The sequence below is a fragment of the Balaenoptera musculus genome, chromosome 3 (assembly GCF_009873245.2).
Source record: "Balaenoptera musculus isolate JJ_BM4_2016_0621 chromosome 3, mBalMus1.pri.v3, whole genome shotgun sequence".
Lineage (NCBI taxonomy): Eukaryota > Metazoa > Chordata > Mammalia > Artiodactyla > Balaenopteridae > Balaenoptera > Balaenoptera musculus.
The window spans coordinates 54,289,648-54,308,459 of NC_045787.1; the positions used below are offsets into that span (position 1 = coordinate 54,289,648).

The window sequence follows — 18,812 nt, forward strand, 5'->3', positions numbered from 1 at the left end:
ACCCAAAGTGGATGCAACCCAACTCTGCCACTGATGGAATGTATAAACAAACTGTGGAATAGCCATACAGTGGAATATTATTCAGCCATATAAAGGAACGAGGTATTCGTAAAGCTTCAACATGGATGATCTTGAAAATACTATGCTAATTGAAAGAAGCCAGACACAAAAGACCACATATTGTATGATTCCATTTATATAAAATGTCCAGAATATGCAAATCTATAGCAACAAAGTAGATTAGTGATAGCAAGGGGCTAGAAGGGAAGAATGGGAAGCGACTGCTAATAGGTATGGGATGTCTTTTGGGTGGGGTGATGAAAGTGTTACAGAATGGGATAGTTGCACAATCTTGTGAATACGATTTTTAAAATTGATTGTACACTTTAAAATGGTGAATTTTATGATATGTGAATTACACCTTAATAAAGTGGATGAAGAATTGGAAGGTCTGTATGTTCTAAGATGGTATAATACCCAAAATATATTAAATGAAAAAGAAATTACAGAAGTTTGCATGGTATGCTACCATATGCTTTAAAAAAAAAAGTACACACACACACATGCTTTGCAGGCATAAAATCTCTGAAAAGATACACAGGAAACAAGTAACATTATTTCCTAAAGGAAGGGAATCTAGTGGTAACTGAAGAACAGGGTGGCCTGGAAGGGAAACCTACCTTTCCGGTACACATCTTCCTTGACTTACGACGGGGTTACTTCCCGATAAACGCATTATAAGTTGAAAATATCCTAAGTCAAAAATGCGTTCAGGGCTTCCCTGGTGGCGCAGTGGTTGAGAGTCTGCCTGCCAATGCAGGGGACGCGGGTTTGAGCCCTGGTCTGAGAAGATCCCTCATGCCGCGGAGCAACTAGGCCCGTGAGCCACAATTACTGAGCCTGCGCGTCTGGAGCCTGTGCTCCGCTACAAGGTAGGCCGCGATAATGAGAAGCCCACGCACTGCAATGAAGAGTGGCCCCCACTCGCCGCAACTAGAGAAAGCCCTCGCGCAGAAACGAAGACCCAACACAGCCATAAATATAAATAAATAAAATTTAAATGAAAATTAAAAAAAAATTCTATCAACTTAATAAAAAAAAAAAAAAGCGTTCAATACACCTGACCTGCCAAACATCACAGCTTAGCCTAGCTTACTTTAAAAAAATTTTTTTTGGCTGCGCCGCGCAGCACGTGGGATCTTAGTTCCGAGACCAGGGATGGAACCCGCACCTCCTGCAGTGGAAGCATGGAGTCCTAACGACTGGACCACCAGGGAAGTCCCCGGCCTAGCCTACCTTAAACATGCTCAGAATACTTTCATTAACTTACAACTGGGCAAAATCATCTTAACATAAAGCCTATTTTATAATAAAGTATTAACTATCTCTTGTAATTTATTGACTACTGTACTGAAAGTGAAAAATAGAATGGTTGCATGGGTACAGAATGGTTGTGTTTATCAGCTGTTTGCTCTCACGATCACCTGGCTGGCTGGGAGCCGTGGCTCCCTGCTGCTGCGCAGCGTCACAGGTATTGTGCTGCATGTTGCTAGCCCAGGAAAAATCAAAATTCAAAGTATGGTTTCTAGTGAACACTTACCGCTTTTGCACCACAGTAAAGTCGAAAAATCCTAAATTGAACCATTGTAAGTCGGGCACCATCTGTATACGCTTTTGTACCTTTTGAATTTTATACAGAGTGCAAGTATTACCACTTCATTTTTTTTAATTTAAAGAAAGAAATAAAAATGGAAGACTGATGCTTTATCTTTAGTCTAAGTTTTATTTTAAGAGATCATCTTCAATTTCTTCTGTAATAAAAGATACCAACCATTTGATCAGATTTATTTATTCTTTAGTAACTGAAGCATTAAACAATTACAGTTTTAACTCTCAATCCTTAATAATACTATTCATTATATTTGAGATTGTTTAGCTTTCTCATGGAGAAAAAAACTAAACATAAACCTTTATACTATCCACCTATGAGTCCAACAGCACAATTTCAATAAGGAAGTTGTACTGATACTGATAATTGAACAATTTATATGATGTCAGCAGAGAGGTATCAAGAGTGATTGTAAAGTGGCATTCTTGTTAAGTCAAGAGCTATGATCTTTGACCCACTGCTCTATCCATTTCAATATCTGATTGATATTATCCTCTAGATCTTCTGGTTTATTGCTCGGCAGCGGATGCACTATTTCTTCCTTGTAGGATCCCAAGGCTTCTTCATAAAGAACTTGAAAAATTTCACACTGAATATTGTCTTTTAGTTTCTTCTGATTATAACCCCTAGAAGGTAAAGAGAAGATAAACAAACTGAATGGCATTAACTGGAGTTTTAGGAACAAACTAGAAACTGGACACTTTTGAACACATGAAAAATCACGCAAAAATACTTCTTGTAGGCTCTTTACCTAGAGAAAACAGATTGGCATCTGTGAGTACGAGAGACTTCTTGGACAAGAGAGAGGGTTAAACTAAGGACCAAAGTTTAGCTTTGTCTGAGACTTTTTTCCCTACAATCTGTCAGCCACTCAATTAGCAAACATCTACCTACCTCAAGCCAGATGCCAAGCTATGAGATAAATAGTCTATAGCTACGTTCCTAAATTTCAAAAGAGTTAAGGTATAGACACATAAAACAAATAGATGGCATATAATAAAATAAAATGCATATGATAAGGAATAGCATATACTGATTGGGTACTTGATCACACGGATGTATCTGTACTTTACCAATTCCAAAGACATTGAAAAAATTATATAATCTTTATGTGGATGTAAATTAGCCAACTAATTAGCTAGTGAAAAAAGATAAGGAAAATTCAAACTCAAATTAGTTAAACTTTGTAACAATCAAAATTAAATTGAAGTACTTAAAAGAGGATTAACTTTATGAAAAAACCCACAGAATGGGAGAAAATTTCTGCAAATCTTATATCTGATAAGGGACTTACATCTAAAATACATAAAGAACTCTTGTAACTTAATAAAAAAAGGACAAATAACCAAATTAAAAATTGGGCAAAAGATCTGAATAGATATTTCTCCCAAAAAGATATACAAATGGCCAATAAGCACATGAAAAGATGCTCAACATCATTAGCCACCAAGGAAATGCAAATGAAAACCACAATGCGATACTACTTCACATCCAGTAGGATGGCTACAATCCAAAAGATAACAAGGATGTGAAAATACTGACGGCTTCACACACTACTCTTGGCAATGTGAAGTAGTGCAGCCACTCTGGAAAATGGTCTGACAGTTCCCCAAAAGGTTACGTAGTTAACGTACGACCTAGCAATCCTATTCCTAAAGAAATTCAATACCCAAGATAAATGAATGAACATGTAATGTTCACACAAAAACACGTGTATGAATGTTCATGGCAGCATTATTCGTAATTGCCAAAAATTGCAAACAATCCAAATGTCTATAATCTGATAAATGGATAAATAAAATATGGTATATCCATATAATGGAATATTATTTGGCAATAAAGAGAAATGAAGTACTGGTACATACCATAACACAGATGAACCTTGAAAACGTTATACTAAGTAAAAGCAGCCAGACACAAAAGATCACATTTTGTATGATTTCATTTACATAAAAAGTCCAGAACAGGCAAATCCACAGAGATAGAAGGTAAATTACTGGTTTCTTAGGACTGGGGACTGAGGGGAAATGGGGAGTGACTGCCAATGGGTATGGGTTTTTTGGTGGGGGAGGGTTGATGAACATTTTTAAAAATTGGTTATAGTAATGGATATATAACTCTGTGAATATACTCAAAACCACTTAATTGTACACTTCAAATGGGTGTACAATTCACATGGTATGTGAATTTATCTCAATAAAGCTTTTTTTAAGAAGGTGATTAACTTTGTAAGTTTTTTCAACGGTTAAAACAAGACTACTTTCTCATAGTTTTTTCATACTTTAGTCTTATTTACATAAAATAGTAATTTTTAATAAAAATGTTAAATGGTCTTTGAGAAAACACATATGTACTGTATTGTCTCTATTACTGCTCTGTTCAAATATTTTTAATGGCTTTTCCCTGACTAAAGAAAGATGATGAAAGTTTTAGGTATAGCTCCAACCTAACTTTCCCTATATATTTGCCACTATACTTTTTTGTGCAAGAATTTGCGAGTATCCCATCCAATGGTGCTTAGAGCTGACTATAGTCAGTGAGAACCACAAATTCTGAACCTGAAGTTAGGCAAACTTCTGGAGTTTTCCTTCTGGAGACTGCTTTCTAAATTCCTGTAAAATCCCCCTTTTTCCACAGCTTGAGTCAAAAGACAGTGGGAAAATGTCTTCCATAAAATTTTGCTTTTCTGGTTATTCTGGATTAAGTCTGATGCTCTCTTGAAGGGATGAACTCAAATATATTGTGAAATGTTAATTTATCTTGTTAAAGGTTGTAAAATGTTCATTTATCTTTAGTTTTTCATAAGCTTTCCCATTTCTGTTGTGAGGATGATTTGAGTGGGTAATGTTCATTCCATAGCAAAGAGTATGTTATTGGCTTGGCTGTTTTCCTATAAAAGTTTTACATTAAGGAAAAAGCATGACTATGTAGGGTTGATATATAGTACATTTTACTGAATCAGACTGTCAGTTGAGGTATTCATTTACTCAGAAACTACTGCTTATATTTTACAAATGCACCTTTTTCTGTTAGGTTCAGAATGTTGGTACCGTACAGACTTGGTTTATAATAAGACCAAAATAAAGTAGTCACGTTTTCAAATAGAACCTTTTATGATGTTCATGTTGGCCAACTTCAGGAATCTGAGTAAAAGTTTATATAATACTTTAAGGATTCAGTGTTCTTCCTTCCTTACCTAGTTTCAAGTCTTTTGTACAAAACACTGTTATCTGTTTTCAGCACAAATACTATATGAAACCAGCGTTCAGGGAAGAAATCACAACCATGGTAATCAACAATAACTCCACCTTCACTCATTTGGTTTTCTAACTCATCAACTACCTGTAAGAAAGGGGAGGAAAAAAAAAAGATGAATACTCTTTAAAAAAACTGAGGTCAACTTTCCTATAAAATTTTTTTAAATGTATACTGTATAAAAAAGATTGTACTTACTCTGTCTTCATCTAAAATGGGACAATCATACTCTTCATCATAGCCATCATATAACTGCCCTAAAAGAGATTTACATTGGCATATTAAAGTAGTATTTTCTAAGTAACTTTCAGTAATTTTCAATTACTCTTAGAGACAAGGGAGGGCACTAATACAATAGATGTCACACGGATAGCAAATATAAAGAGCAGTATTGATAAATTAGAATTTTGTCTAGAAGGAAACTTGGATAACAAAAATACCTGAAAAAGAATGAATAATAGCCAACTTCAGAATTTGTGGGGCTATTAGTAGAAGAGAACTAGTTTCATTGAGCTACAGATTGGTGCGAAGAGGAGACACATGGATACAAACACTCATACACACACTAACAGATTAAGTTCCAAATTTATTAGGCCAAGGATATGAAACTTATTAAAAGGAACAGCAGGTTCTCGATTCCAGAAATGAACCCTTTGTCACTGAGGTCACATCTTCATGGGGTTTGGGGAAGAAGAGTCAGTACCCAGATGCTCCTTTACTTCTAGAATTCCAGCATCCCCAAAAGCCAAGGGTTGAATATCTTATTTCAGAAGGTAAAACAAGAATGATGGGGGCAGGCATAAAGAAGGCAGATTTAAATCTAACATAAGAACTTTTCAACAAATTAAAGCTTCCTTTCAAAGGAAGTGTGCCTTAAGGAGGTGAGCCGTACCAATCCCACCCTCACCCTGAATCCCTAGGAGGTAGATACTCTAAGGCAGGCTTAGATCATTCTTTCAGCCATCTCGAAGAGCATGCTATAGTCTTCCCACCTCTTTCCCCTTAATATTTTGGCACAGGTTGAAATGAGCTTCAAAGGAGCATGAGTTCTGAAGTGACGAAGCGGTGGTCCTGAGGGTTAGTGGAAGGCACAGAGGCAGTTTTAACTGTCTTCCTGGAGGGTCTGTGGGCTGATTCTGGGCACATGAACCACTTCTCTAGCACCCCAGTGTGGCCTCTGACTTCTTGGGTTACAGTTCAGTTACCAGAAACTCTTACCAGCTAAAAAGTTAAACTGTCTTGGTATGGGGAAAATTGGTTAACAATACAGAAAATAATCTAAACCCTTACTTTACACCACAAACCCTAGGTGAATTAAAGAGCTAATTTCTGAATTCCAAAGATAACTAATGGAAAATTAAACCTACAAAGGTATGATACATTTGAGTTTGTGAAAAAAATAAAATAATTGATTGAAACATATAAAATGTTATATCTCTGTTCGATGAAAAATAATATAATTTTTAAAAAATGAAAAATGGCAGGGAGAAATACTAGGACAAAGGACTGAAATGTAGATTATATAAATACCTGAAATTCAAAATAACAATAAGTAGCTTAACAAAGAATAAGAAAAACATTCACACAGGATGGAAAAGATAATTAGTAAACAATACATGAAAAAATACTGTACTTTCCCAGCTACTAAAGAGATGAAAATTTAAATGAGGCTTTTGATACCTGTTATATTAGTTATACATGCATTTAGTAAACTGACTCTGGAAACGTATAATTTTTAAAAGAAAAACGTCATACCCGTTCAGAGATTTCTTTTGACCATTGAATTTCTAACCAGAAAAAAATTTAAAAAGATGCTTTAAAATGTTCAACAATAGCAAATTAGTTAAATCTTGTTTACTAACTTGCTAAAATATTATGTAATTAAACTTAAGTAAAATATTAGGTTGTTAAATTTCTATTATTTTTACAATACTATATATATATATATATATTTTTTTTTTTTACAATGACACAAAATCTAAGAATACCTACAGCTGATTTTGTACTATGTGGGAATCTGGAGTAGATAAATGTTCCTTCATATTTTAAATCCAGACTAGTTAAATCTTTAAAAATATATGCTGTCTAAAACACAGACAACTATAGCAGTATTAACTTTTAGAATTAAAGTCTTTATATACTGCAATGCTGAAATGCAGGATTTCTTAAGTCATGTTAATACATATTAATAAAATAGTGTAATCCAAGCTTTCCAACATTCATTTCAAAAAACATTTATCAAACACCATGTACCAGTAATTACAGAGGTAAGGAATATATAATAGTGAACAATTGAACAAGAAGACCGACTCAGTCCTTCCCTCGAAGAGTTCACAATAAAATGGGAGATGACAGACAAGTAACCTGGAAATGGTAATATTTAATGCTGTGGATCATGGTGCTCTGGGAGCAATAACATGGGGACCTTTTAGGTTAGGAACATAAACTTGGGATATTAGGGGAGGCTTCCTGAAGCAGGTAACTTCTAAGTGGAAACTTGAAGCAGTTAGTTCAGGAAAAAAAGGTAGGTAAGACGATTCTTTTTTTTTTTTTTTTTTTAAAGATCGTTTTGTGATCTCAGATTTACATCTTTATTCTTTTCTCTTTTTTTAAAATTTTTATTTATTTATTTATTTATTTATTTATGGCTGTGTTGGGTCCTCATTTCTGCGTGAGGGCCTTCTCTAGTTGCAGCAAGCGGGGACCACCCCTCATCGCAGTGCGCGGGCCTCCCATTATCGCAGCCTCTCCCGTTGCAGAGCACAGGCTCCAGACGCGCAGGCTCAGTAATTGTGCCTCACGGGCCTAGTTGCTTCGCGGCATGTGGGATCTTCCCAGACCAGGCCTCGAACCCGTGTCCCCTAGCATTGGCAGACAGACCCTCAACCACTGAGCCACCAGGGAAGCCCGGTAAGACGATTCTTAACAGAGAAAACAAGATATTCAAAGGCAGAGAGACTAAGGAGGGCAAGCCTTTCAAGGGAGGAAAAGTCTTTAAGAATAGTTAGAAAATAAGTGATAGGGGGTCAGGGGGATTAAGGCCAGATTAAAAAATACCTTGAGGGACTTCCCTGGTGGCGCCAATGCAGGGCACACGGGTTTGAGCCCTGGTCCGGGAAGATCCCACATGCCGCGGAGCAACTAAGCCCGTGCGCCACAACTACTGAGCCTGCGCTCTAGAGCCCGCGAGCCACAATTACTGAGCCTGAGTGCCACAACTACTGAAGCCCGCGCGCCTACAGCCCGCGCTCCACAACAAAGAGAAGCCACCGCAATGAGGAGACCGCGCACCGCAACGAAGAGTAGCCCCCGCTCACCGCTGCTAGAGAAAGCTCCCACGCAGCAACGAAGACCCAACACAGCCAAAAAAAATAAAATAAATTAAAAAAAAAAAAGACCTTGAAGGCTGCACTGAGTTTAGACTTTATCCCAAAGCAAAGGAAAATCATTAAAGCATTTTAAGCATGAAATGACATGATTAATTTCAAATTTTTAAAAATCATTTTGATTTCTGTGTGGAGTTGGAAGGAAGCAAGTCCAGAAAACGCATGGATACCATATAAAAGCTACTGCAGAATTTTAGGTGAGTGATAATTATAACCTGTACTACAGGGAACGGACAGAGATGAATTCTAAACTTTGTTTCAAATTTCCAAAAAGAGGAAAAATTTGTGCTACTTTAGAAACTTCAAGTGGTAGTCACATTTATAATTGTCTATACAGTGGATCTTCATATGGCAAAGCTTGATTTCATCAAATTATCGAAACTTAGAAAATTAAATCAGTTTCCTAAACAAAGTTTTATGATTTACTTAAATTACTTGCAGAAAAAAATCGATTGTGGAGCCGGTTAAAAGGCTTAAAAGACCTTCTTACCTTAAAAAGACCTTCCCAGCTGTCGTTAGTCAAGCTATAAAAACATGACCTTTCCTTTAACTGCCATCCTATCATTTATACACTTACGTGAAAGCCGTTCTTTAAAGCTAACGATATAGGGATGCTAGTCATCTATTTTGATGCTGCTGTCAGTACTTAAAAACATTTTCAAGATTTCCTCCTTTGGAAACGTATTTATCTCAATCCAACAAGAAGCTTATAACTGTAATGCAATTAGTATAAGAAGTTAATTGGTTTAGAAGGATTGGGAGCTTTGATACCTGGCCTTTTATGCAGAGAAGAGAGCAATGAATTCTGCCAAGAGAAGTTAGCACCAAAAGATGTGGCATTCGAGTAGAGCCTTTGAAGGAACTGTTTATAAGACAGATGAGGAAGGGCATGTACAGGTAAAGGGAATAGCATGTATAAGGACATGGAGATGGAAGACTCCCCATGCGTTTGAAGAATAGTGCACTGTGGGTAGACTTAAGGGGACATACGGCATAGTGGCTGCAGGGAAGGCTGAAGGTAAACTGTGGCCAGTTCATTACTTCATTAAGGTGGATGGCCTTTATCATTAAAAAGTTCAAGTAATTTCATCCCCTCTCCCCGCCCGCCCCCTTTTTAAAGGACATAATGATGGTGTACAGAAGAGGGAGGGAAGAGATACTGAAGAAGAGATTCAGCATGAATGGTCTTGAGAATGGTATAGCGGTACCAAAGGGACACAGCATTAATGGTCTCGGGAATGGGATAGGGGTATCAAAGGGATTTTTTAAACTATCAAGATTAGGAGACAAGTGCATCTGTGTAGTGTGTAAATGGGTTTGTAATGTGTGGGTGACAGGAATCAGGAATGGGCAAGCAGAGTCAGGGATGATTTCAGAACATGTGCTTTTTAAACATTAATTTGGAAATATCTGGGAACTATCCAAATTCTTAAATCTAGTAGATGTCTAGATATTGGGCTAAGTGTTAATTATAAATTTAAGAGTTATAAGCAAAAAGGACTAACTAGTCCTGAGTCAATGAAATTACCAGAGGGAGGGGCAGGATTACAAGATGGCTGCAATGAGTTCACAGGGGAAAGAGGTATATGGTGGGAAGGAGAGAATCAGATGAAAAGACTGGGAGAGCAGTGTTGGAGAGAGGACAACGGCGAAGTTAGTTTCAAAGGCTTCCAGTGGTAGTTGATTCAGGTGAGGGAAAAAAATGCGATACACATAGGTTAGAGCGGGAATGGCAAACTTCTGTAAAGGGCCAGACAATAAATACTTCAGGATTTGCAGCCTAGTCTTTAGCTAGTGGCTCCTACAAAAACAGCTGCAGCTTGCCAACCCCTGCATTAGAAACACATCAAGATTTTAAGTGTTGAGGGCCAGACATTTGAAATGCATCCAATGTCTAGACGTATGAGCATCCTGGGGTTAGGCACAGAGGCTGAAGACTGATAAAACTGGTGGCAGGAAAATTAAGGATGCTGGTAAAAGTTTAATTAAATGATTGCATATGGGAAAGGACATCAAGTGAGGAATGCAAGACTGGAAGAACAGGGATAAGAAAAGCATTCTTAGTCACTCCACATTCAGGACTCTCCATAGTTTTATTAAGCTTAATTCCCCACCTAATTTTTCCTGCTTTAGTTCTAAATGTCATAAAGAAGGTCTCTTACAAATACAGCCATTCAACATGACTACTAGGATGGCAATAAACTCCACTGAGACACAGTTGTTTAAAACCAGTTTTGTTTTTTGTCTCATTACTTATAGCAGGGTTTCTAAACCTGAAATACTACTGAACTTTTGAGCTTGATAATTGTTATGGGCGTGGAGGGCTGTCCTGTGAGTTGTAGGATGTTCAGCAGAATCCCTAGACTCTACCCATTAGAGGTCAGTAGCAACCCCCTCACCCCAGTTATGACTACCAAAATATCTCAGAAGGTGCCATATGTCCCCTGGAGGGCAAAATCACCCCCTGTTGAGAACCACTGCTTTATAGAAGATTGCGTGGTTTCCCTTAAAACACATTACCATTTGGAAAAAATGAGGAGGCTGAATGTCTCAGACTATTTCCTAGTAAGATTTTCAGATATACTCAGATGGCATCTGGGGGAAAAAATCTGGTACATTTTGAAAAACACTATAAAGCACCTCATCTAACACATGTCAAATCAGATCAGAAATCCTTTACCTGGCATAATGGGAGGGAAAAAAGCTCCACTTTTCCTTTAAGGCAGATTCTCATGAAATAATCTCATCAATAAAATACAAAGAGGATGGTCAGGACCATGCACCATCAAGTGTACACACATGGTTTGAGTACAAGTAGAGACTCAGTGAAGAGGAAGAGGAGTGTCTCACCGTGGATTATCCTTGGTCTGGTGTTACTGTTGCTCTCAGTGCTATTCATGACAGATTATATAGTAATTTCATTAAGTTTAGAAATATTGAGTGGGTGAGATGAGAACTGGAAGACATGACTGAAATTGACTGATGTATGTGACTCTGAAATCACTTGTCAAAAATAGTAAAGTTCAACAGGCAAAGGAACAAAACCAGATTTCATATAGGTATAAAACGGAGAATGACAAGCTATGCACAGTAGCAAATAAAGACCTAAGTTTTATTAACTATAATTTGAATGCCAAACCTGGATTAAAAATATAAGCATGATACTAGTTTATAGTATCAAGAATATGACAAGCAAAGATGCACAAAAAGTGATCTGCTAAAAAGGATAATGGGAAAAAAACTTCAAAAATTTTTAAGTGGTAAGATACTGAGAGCCACACCAAGGGTCCTTAAATATATCTAAAGGGATAGAAAAATGGGACCTAGGAAGAAGTCTGGCAATAGGCTGAAGATTCGCTATAAATAAAAATCCTGACCAAGTGGTCTCTCTAAAAAACAGACATGGTATACTTCAGCAATCTGAAAGAATGGCCGGTAAGAGTGACTTATACACCAGAGATCATAGTATGACCTAAATATCTGAAGACAGTAGAAGTGACTCTATTGGTAAGGAACAGACTGCAACAACTTCAAGCTTTTGCAACTGTTATTTCTGTTGGTGATAATGAGGCAGAAAATTGCATCTAAAAATGTAAAAACATTATCGCCAAAGTACCAACAATCAAATGGATGAATTACTTTATTTTTTACACTTAAAGGCTGATGAAAAACAATTACTAATCCTATTAAAGAAAATCCAACACAACATCTCAATTGAAAAGTATGGTAACCATATTTACTCATTAAATACTATTTCTCTAAAACACAACATGGAAACATCTAGCATGCATGTTTAATCTCAGTACAATGGATTCAAAACCAAGCATACAGGTTACATGCATCAAGGCTAAATTACAAATTATCATAGTCATCATCATCATCGTCATCATCATCATCATCATCTTCACGTTTTCTTTTCAATGCATTTGATGCTTCATTGGCAGTATTCTGTGATGACACCATGTTAGTGGTAATAAGAATATTTTTGGACCCAATTAGTGATGGATTAATTAGAACATTCTGAACTGCTGATGTTGCAGGAATTGATGCTTTTACAGCTGGGGATTGTGAAGTGGGCATCTGTACTGTGAACCTTTGCCCTGTGAGGGACACTGGAGTCCCTACTTTAGTTGAAACAGACATGGTTTGTGGGGTTGGTGTGCCAAGCGTGGGAGTACTTGGTCTGCTAGTAACTGAACCAACACTTAACCGTGGAACTGTTATTCTTCCTGCAGAAGTAGATGCCTTTTTTTGTAAGGATTTAAGTCTATAATTTGGAGCAGTCAAGCAATATCTATCAGGTGGCAATCTAGGACCTGAATATGGCTTGATTAATGGCAAAGGGGTTTGATTCCTTTGCCTTGCAATATCTAATAAAAAATCTCTTGGGGGAGGAGAGGTAAAAGACTGGTCAGCACGACACTGGATTGCCAATCGCACATCATCTGCATCAACAGTAGCCTTCTTAGCATGACTTGAATAAATTTTTGCATCATCTAGAATTGTGGTCACATATCGGAAGGCAAACTCCAACATCTGATTTATAACTCTTGGTTCATATTCTGTAATCCCCATATCCTTCAGGATTTGTGCCATCATCTGTGCATCTTTCGGCATGCTCTTGGGAGAAGCCATCTTGCCAGACTCCATGATATCCGGTGATCAGACTTTAGATCATTTGAAAAAAATATGTACATTAGATCAAACCTGAAATAGTTACTTTAGTAGCAACTGTCAGGAACTTTAAAATTTTTAAATACATGTTAAATTTTTAAAAATTTGAATTAAAAAAATACGTTAAATCTTTTTAATTTTAATGAGGCACATTTAAAGTTCCCTTCACTTAAATTTATTGAGTTTCTACCCACTAGAGAATATAAAAAGATGAAGACACAAATAAGGGAGTGATAAAAGATTGGGGAAAAACCGGGTAAAATAACCAAAAACATACATCACTTTAAAATATGTGCAGTTGCTTACAGGCATGCACCTATAAACTAATCTAAGAAAAGACCACAGGACAGCCATGTCCTACGGCCTGAGTTCAAAATCATGTCCTTCCAGTGAGCTCATATACTCACTGTCTCCATAGATATATATGCTTAGCACCACCCTGACCTTTACGTGTTCGCCCAAAATACTCTCCCTCTTCCTCATATTCAAACTGTCCTAAGTCCAATCTTCGTGGAAGCTATCCCACTTATTACTGTCCACAAGAACTGCTAGCCAACTGCAGAGGGGATGTAGTGGTCAAAATAACTAGGACACAGCATGAGACAATATGTTCTATTTCTATGGGTCCCCCACAGAGCATAAATTCCTTCATGGCGATTTTTCTCTGCTTTTTGTACCTTCTCACAATTACAGTACTAATACTCCATTATTTCTCTCACTTTTTTAAACAAATCTAACACCAAAGTGCCCCTTACCTTCTCGAGCTAAATCACCCACATTAACGTATTTCAGTCCTGATCTTGATGCAAGTTCTTTGCCTAGCGTGGTTTTTCCAACCCCTGGTGTACCTGCAAGACAAGCCACAGAAAAATACTGTTCATGAAATACTAATTAGACTTTAGCCACCAATGTGCCCTTAAGGTTCTTAACAACTGAAAAGTTTCCTAATTAGCAATCCTATATAAAATTACACACACCATAATCTAATCAAAACTACCCAAAGCCTGCTGAATATCAGAATTTCACCCAGTGTACCTGATTTTACCAGGAGTGGTGCTTGGGAGAATCTGATGACAGTTACAGACTGTCTGCCACCACCATGGAAATTCCCAGAATAAAACTAGCCACCTCAAATAAACTGCCATCATTTATTTGCTTTAATTTAAAAAAATTAAATTGTTCATGGAAAAAAGTTAAGCAGTATGAAAGAATATCCACTATACTCTGCCCTAGAGTCAACCAGTGTCAACCACTTTCTTACGTATCTCTCCAAATAAGTCATATACATATGTTTGTGTATACATCCATATATATGCATACATATGGTAGCATAGTACATACGTGTACATATACACACACTGCGTGCATACATACATACACACACCATATATTTCCTTCTACATAAATGGCCATACTATACATTGTTCTTCACCTTCCCTTTTTTATATTTATTGTTTCAAGATAAATAATCAAACACTTAATTTTCAGCTTGAACTAATGCCACTGAAATTATAAAACCTGATCATTATAATTAAAGATAAAAGTTATAAGTCAACTCTACCTATAAGGGCAATAACATTTTTACCTCCAGTCCACTATAATACACCAAGTCTGAATCCTCAACTCACCATGTTCTCAATAAAACGCTCACATTTAGACTTTTGACGATATGGCTTAATATTAAAAAACCAAGACACTGTCTGACCCAAACAAATCAGATGTTGTAAAATCTTCCCCTTAAGGACGTTTAAAGGCTAAATATTAATCTGTTGAGGTTAATCTGCTGCTCTCAGAAACAGACAGGACTTGTGCGCTGCCAATATGCTTACGTTTTGTTAAAGGATAAAACTTGGCTTTGTTCCACAAATAGCGCCTCAAATTTTATTGTGCTGCAACAGCATCTACACCCATTAGATTTTTCCAGGAATGCCCTATGATGCTATTAAATGCTACAATTTAGTAAACATTTTCAGAGTTAAACGACCAGAAATAATATTTTTTAAAGTCGGTATGCGGCATTTTACTACCCCTCACATGTAACAAGCGCCCTGAGTATGGATCCAAAGACCCAGAAAAAAACCCACGAACAGCCCGGAAATTTTACAGCATCTCTACGAGAAACGACCAGAGATACTCAGTAGATGCCTTTGCTTCTTAAAACACAAAGAAAAAGCCCCTGATGCTAACTCCGCGAGCGTATACAGCAAATTCATCACCCCACACGGCAAACATCCGAACCCCTTCATCGAAACCTGACTCTCAGATACAAAGAGAAAATAAGAGACCGCTCTAGAGGCCTAAGGACTAAAATATACACCATTAACGGATCTACTAAGGGCCAAATACTGCCTTACCTTATCTCGCTAACAACCCAAAGACAGCTCTGCCAAGTAAAGAAGCAACAGCCATTTTACAGACAAAAACCTGATTACGAAAGATTAGGCAGCTTGCCAAAAAAGGGAGCTGGATATTATCTACCTCTCTCCGCCTCACCGAGTAGCCAACCTCTGAGCAAAACAATTAACGTCCGTCGTCTCCTCCCCCCCCGCCTCCTGCAAAACCGTCGCGAGGGCCGGGAGTACAGGCCCTGACAACTACAACGCCACACGACCCTCGCCGAGCCTCGCAATAGAACACTAAGCGACCCCACTTCGGACTTTCCAGGCCGCAGAGCACTCCGCGCCCCGCGCCAGCCCTGCTGCCCACCACCACCCACCACCACCACCCACCACCACCCCCCACCACCCCCCACCACCCCCAGCGCGCCCCCTGACCGGTGAGCAGGATGTTCGGAAGCAACATGGTCTTCGCCGCGCTGGCTCCCGACGCCTCAGCACAGGCGCCCTACACGCGACAGGGAGGGGCCGGAAGGGGAGGGTAACGGCAAGCGCCAGTGGCGCCGGGGTACTCGAGGCCTGGAGTGGCGCTCGCGACCCACCTCCGCCGCCTCGTCACCCACCATTGGGTTACCTGGCTTTCTATGACACGCTTCCATCGCAGGGTCCGAAGTACGAGCACAGGTCGGGTCGGCACTTCGGGTCAGGCAATGCGCTGGATGCCTAAGACAGTAGCTCCTTAGGAGGCCCCGCCTTTCGGGCTGTGTCGCGGAAGCGCCCACCGACCTGGAAGGTCCCCGGGAGGCGGGACCTCCAAGAGGGTTCCGCGCTGAGCCCGGGTAGGGCTGGGTGGTTTCCCTTGCACCTGGAGCTGAGCCTGGGCTCCACCGCTCCTCTCGGCCCACGAGGGGATGCAGCTACCGGAAGGTAAGGCTGCCGCGGCTGCGGCTGCGGTGTATATATGTCCTAGAGACGCGAGTCCATCTCTGCCTTCACGCCTTCCCAGACTCTCATGGCTCCTCCTCCCGACCTGCCCATCCCATCTGGGGATGAGACGGGTCGGGGTGCAGAGCTCTGGCCTGGAGCCGGGGCACGCGAGCTCATCTCGGCTTTCCCTTGACTAGCAGTATTAACGTTGGACAAATGTGTGAGCTTGCAGTGTGTAGGATGGTGGTGGGTTTGCTAGAAATACTCTTCAGGTTCTCTTCTATCTCTGACGTCTCATTTCAGAAACCTGGTACCATCAAGGACAGTTGCCTGCTTTTTAAAGGAGGTAACTGTCAGTCTTGCTTTCAAAGAGCGACTAGAATCCTGACTATGACAACAGTCTGCGTCTTTTATTTCGACCTGCCAACTCTGTGTTTTCCACCTATGTAACTCTTTGAAACCGCAAAGCAAAAACTTCTCTAGTCGTGAACAATTTCTATGTGTGTGTGTATGATTTGTTTTCTAGTGTGTGGAAGTATTTACACATAAATTATGTGTGACTCCAAACTATAAAGCTCAGTTTACAGGTTTGTAGACCTTAAAAAACTTTCTTTCTGGCTAATTTAAAACTGGTGAGTTCACTAGTTTGTATAAACATTGAAGAACTATGAAAGTCAGAAAACAGTGTTGCCAAAAAATTTCGTAATAACGTATTCAAATAACAACAATTATAGAAAAAGTTTACAGTAAGATATAAAGTCTTTGTCCAAAGTAAGTGATAAGTCTGAATTCATTGTATGGTGCTTTTTTTTGTTATTATTTTTGAAATTTTGGAAAATTTTTTGAAATTTTATAATTTGAAATGTGGGGAATTTTAATTTTCAGTATGAAAACTACACAAATAAAATTGTTTAATTTTTCTTAATGACAAAAGGTAGGTACACAAATGTGTAGTTTTTCTGTTTTCTCTAATACATTATTGAGTTCGTAGGAAAAACATTACATCACCACAGATAATTTGACAGTTATAGTCATTAAAAGTAAAATTTATTTTAGCATTTTGATTTTTTGCTGCATGTATGTTTGCTGTGTTCTCTTTCACTAGTTCTTGAGCCTTAACTTTATTATGTCGTTGATTTTTATCAATATATATTAATTACTTCTGTTTTACAGTTTTTCTTAATTTGAGATTTTTTTTCGTCTTTTTTTCCCCTAGGTGAATTATACTTTAATGTACTACAGGTTGTATGCTACGGATGGGAACTATTAAAGTTTATAATGTCAAAAACTTTTCTTAGACCAAAGGTATCTTCCACAAAGGTATGATACACTAAAATGACCATGTGATAACTGCCAAAAGGAGTTATGAATTTTTATATGTGTTCCCAATGACTTATTACTGCTGTGAGAGTAATGGTGCCCAGTATTTGTTGTAATTAGTGATCTAAAAAGTTCAATAATAAATTGTGAAACAACTGTACACTGAAAACACAACCTTAATTTTGAAAAAATGTTTATTTACAATCCTGGTCACAAAGAAAAGGCTGAAAACTCTTGAATGAAAGAGCAGTAGAAGAAAAATACATGAGCTGTAGTTGGTGTTATAGCTTAACAACAAGCCCTGCTTCTTAGAAATTATGTGGTTCAGTGTGCCAGTTCTCAACAAGGCTAGCGGGTGGGTAGGATGGGTATCAGACAGTATACTGAAAGTTAGCTGTTTTCCTAGTGGTGGATCTGATTTTTCTTTTACTCTAAGTGAATTATTTAACTTTGCTGTTTCTCTTCCTCTTCCTCTTTTTTTTTTTTAAAGTAAATGGAAATCCACATTTACCTAAGAAATAAAACTGTAAAATGTATAAGTAACATGGAGATTGGAATCGTTAGATCAGAGTTGTTATCAAGAGTTTTACTACTACTACTATTTTTATGTACTCTTAAAAATAGAGGAAAGGGGCCAAAATTGTAATACTAGTAATCGTCTTTTTAAAGAGGAGGAAATGAATTGGGTAGCTATGACTAAAATTTTTTTCCCAAAACGTCTTCATTTCTTTACCCACTGCTGATCATAATCCTAGATTCTGTTTATAAGAGGAATGAAGTTTGATTTCACATTCATAAAATACTTGTAAGTATTGCTTCTCCCGAGCCTACTTTCAGCTCCAACCTCTGTTTTTTGTTTTGTTTGTCTCCCAGAAAGGAACACTGTCAAATAAATCGTTCACAACTATGGCTGAGTATTCTTTAAGGAAAATATAATCTTGTTAGTCAGGCAGGGAATTACAAAAGTCAGGTACTAAGCTAGATTTTTTTAGATTTATACTGTTGGAATGTTAAGAAAAAGTCCACTTTTAAAATTCTAATTATTAAAAAAAGAACGCTTTTTAATACTCCTAAATATTTTTAGGTTAAAATTGCTTAACTTAGCATTTTTCTCTGTATTCTTGCAAAGGATTTTAAAGAAAAGGAAATGTTGGAGGGAAACGTAGAGGGGTTAATAGTTTCTATAGACCAGAAGACCATGAAATAGAACTCACTGATTTTCCTGCTCTATTAAACCAGTACTCT

At 38.0% G+C, this 18,812-nt stretch overlaps 3 protein-coding genes across 7 annotated transcripts in view; 1 reads left to right on the forward strand and 2 right to left on the reverse strand.

Moving 5' to 3' along the window:
• Positions 1–1,765: 1,765 nt before the first annotated feature.
• On the reverse strand, positions 1,766–15,991 carry AK6 (adenylate kinase 6). Its single transcript, XM_036846375.1, has 5 exons — positions 15,759–15,991; positions 13,740–13,832; positions 5,123–5,181; positions 4,866–5,011; positions 1,766–2,295 (listed from the first exon to the last, which is right to left on the reverse strand). Exons 1-5 carry the CDS (start codon positions 15,784–15,786, stop codon positions 2,103–2,105), a joined length of 519 nt encoding a protein of 172 aa, XP_036702270.1. The 5' UTR covers positions 15,787–15,991; the 3' UTR covers positions 1,766–2,102.
• Positions 11,924–15,884, reverse strand: TAF9 (TATA-box binding protein associated factor 9). The gene is made up of 3 exons (XM_036846374.1): positions 15,759–15,884; positions 13,740–13,832; positions 11,924–12,977 (listed from the first exon to the last, which is right to left on the reverse strand). Exon 3 carries the CDS (start codon positions 12,958–12,960, stop codon positions 12,163–12,165), a length of 798 nt encoding a protein of 265 aa, XP_036702269.1. The 5' UTR covers positions 12,961–12,977; positions 13,740–13,832; positions 15,759–15,884; the 3' UTR covers positions 11,924–12,162.
• RAD17 (RAD17 checkpoint clamp loader component) overlaps positions 15,878–18,812 on the forward strand; it is a 29,352-nt gene continuing 26,417 nt past the window's right edge. Inside the window, exons 1-2 of one of the 5 annotated variants that reach the window (XM_036846373.1) lie at positions 15,878–16,247; positions 17,464–17,567. In XM_036846373.1, coding sequence (XP_036702268.1) covers positions 16,232–16,247; positions 17,464–17,567 — 120 coding nt within the window. In that variant the 5' untranslated portion in view covers positions 15,878–16,231. Of the gene's footprint in view, positions 16,248–16,352; positions 16,594–17,463; positions 17,568–18,812 lie in introns of those variants that run through there. The other 4 variants (XM_036846372.1, XM_036846370.1, XM_036846369.1 and 1 more) reach the window with 4 other exon arrangements.

Bases quoted from the DNA above. Each gene is read 5' to 3' on its own strand.
- TAF9 (XM_036846374.1), bottom strand. From the start codon at position 12,960: ATGGAGTCTGGCAAGATGGCTTCTCCCAAGAGCATGCCGAAAGATGCA.
- AK6 (XM_036846375.1), bottom strand. From the start codon at position 15,786: ATGTTGCTTCCGAACATCCTGCTCACCG. The intron at 13,833-15,758 runs GTCAGGGGGCGC...CTTGTCTTGCAG, and splicing joins TCCGAACATCCTGCTCACCG to GTACACCAGGGGTTGGAAAA. The intron at 5,012-5,122 runs GTAAGTACAATC...CCTTTCTTACAG, and splicing joins CCATTTTAGATGAAGACAGA to GTAGTTGATGAGTTAGAAAA.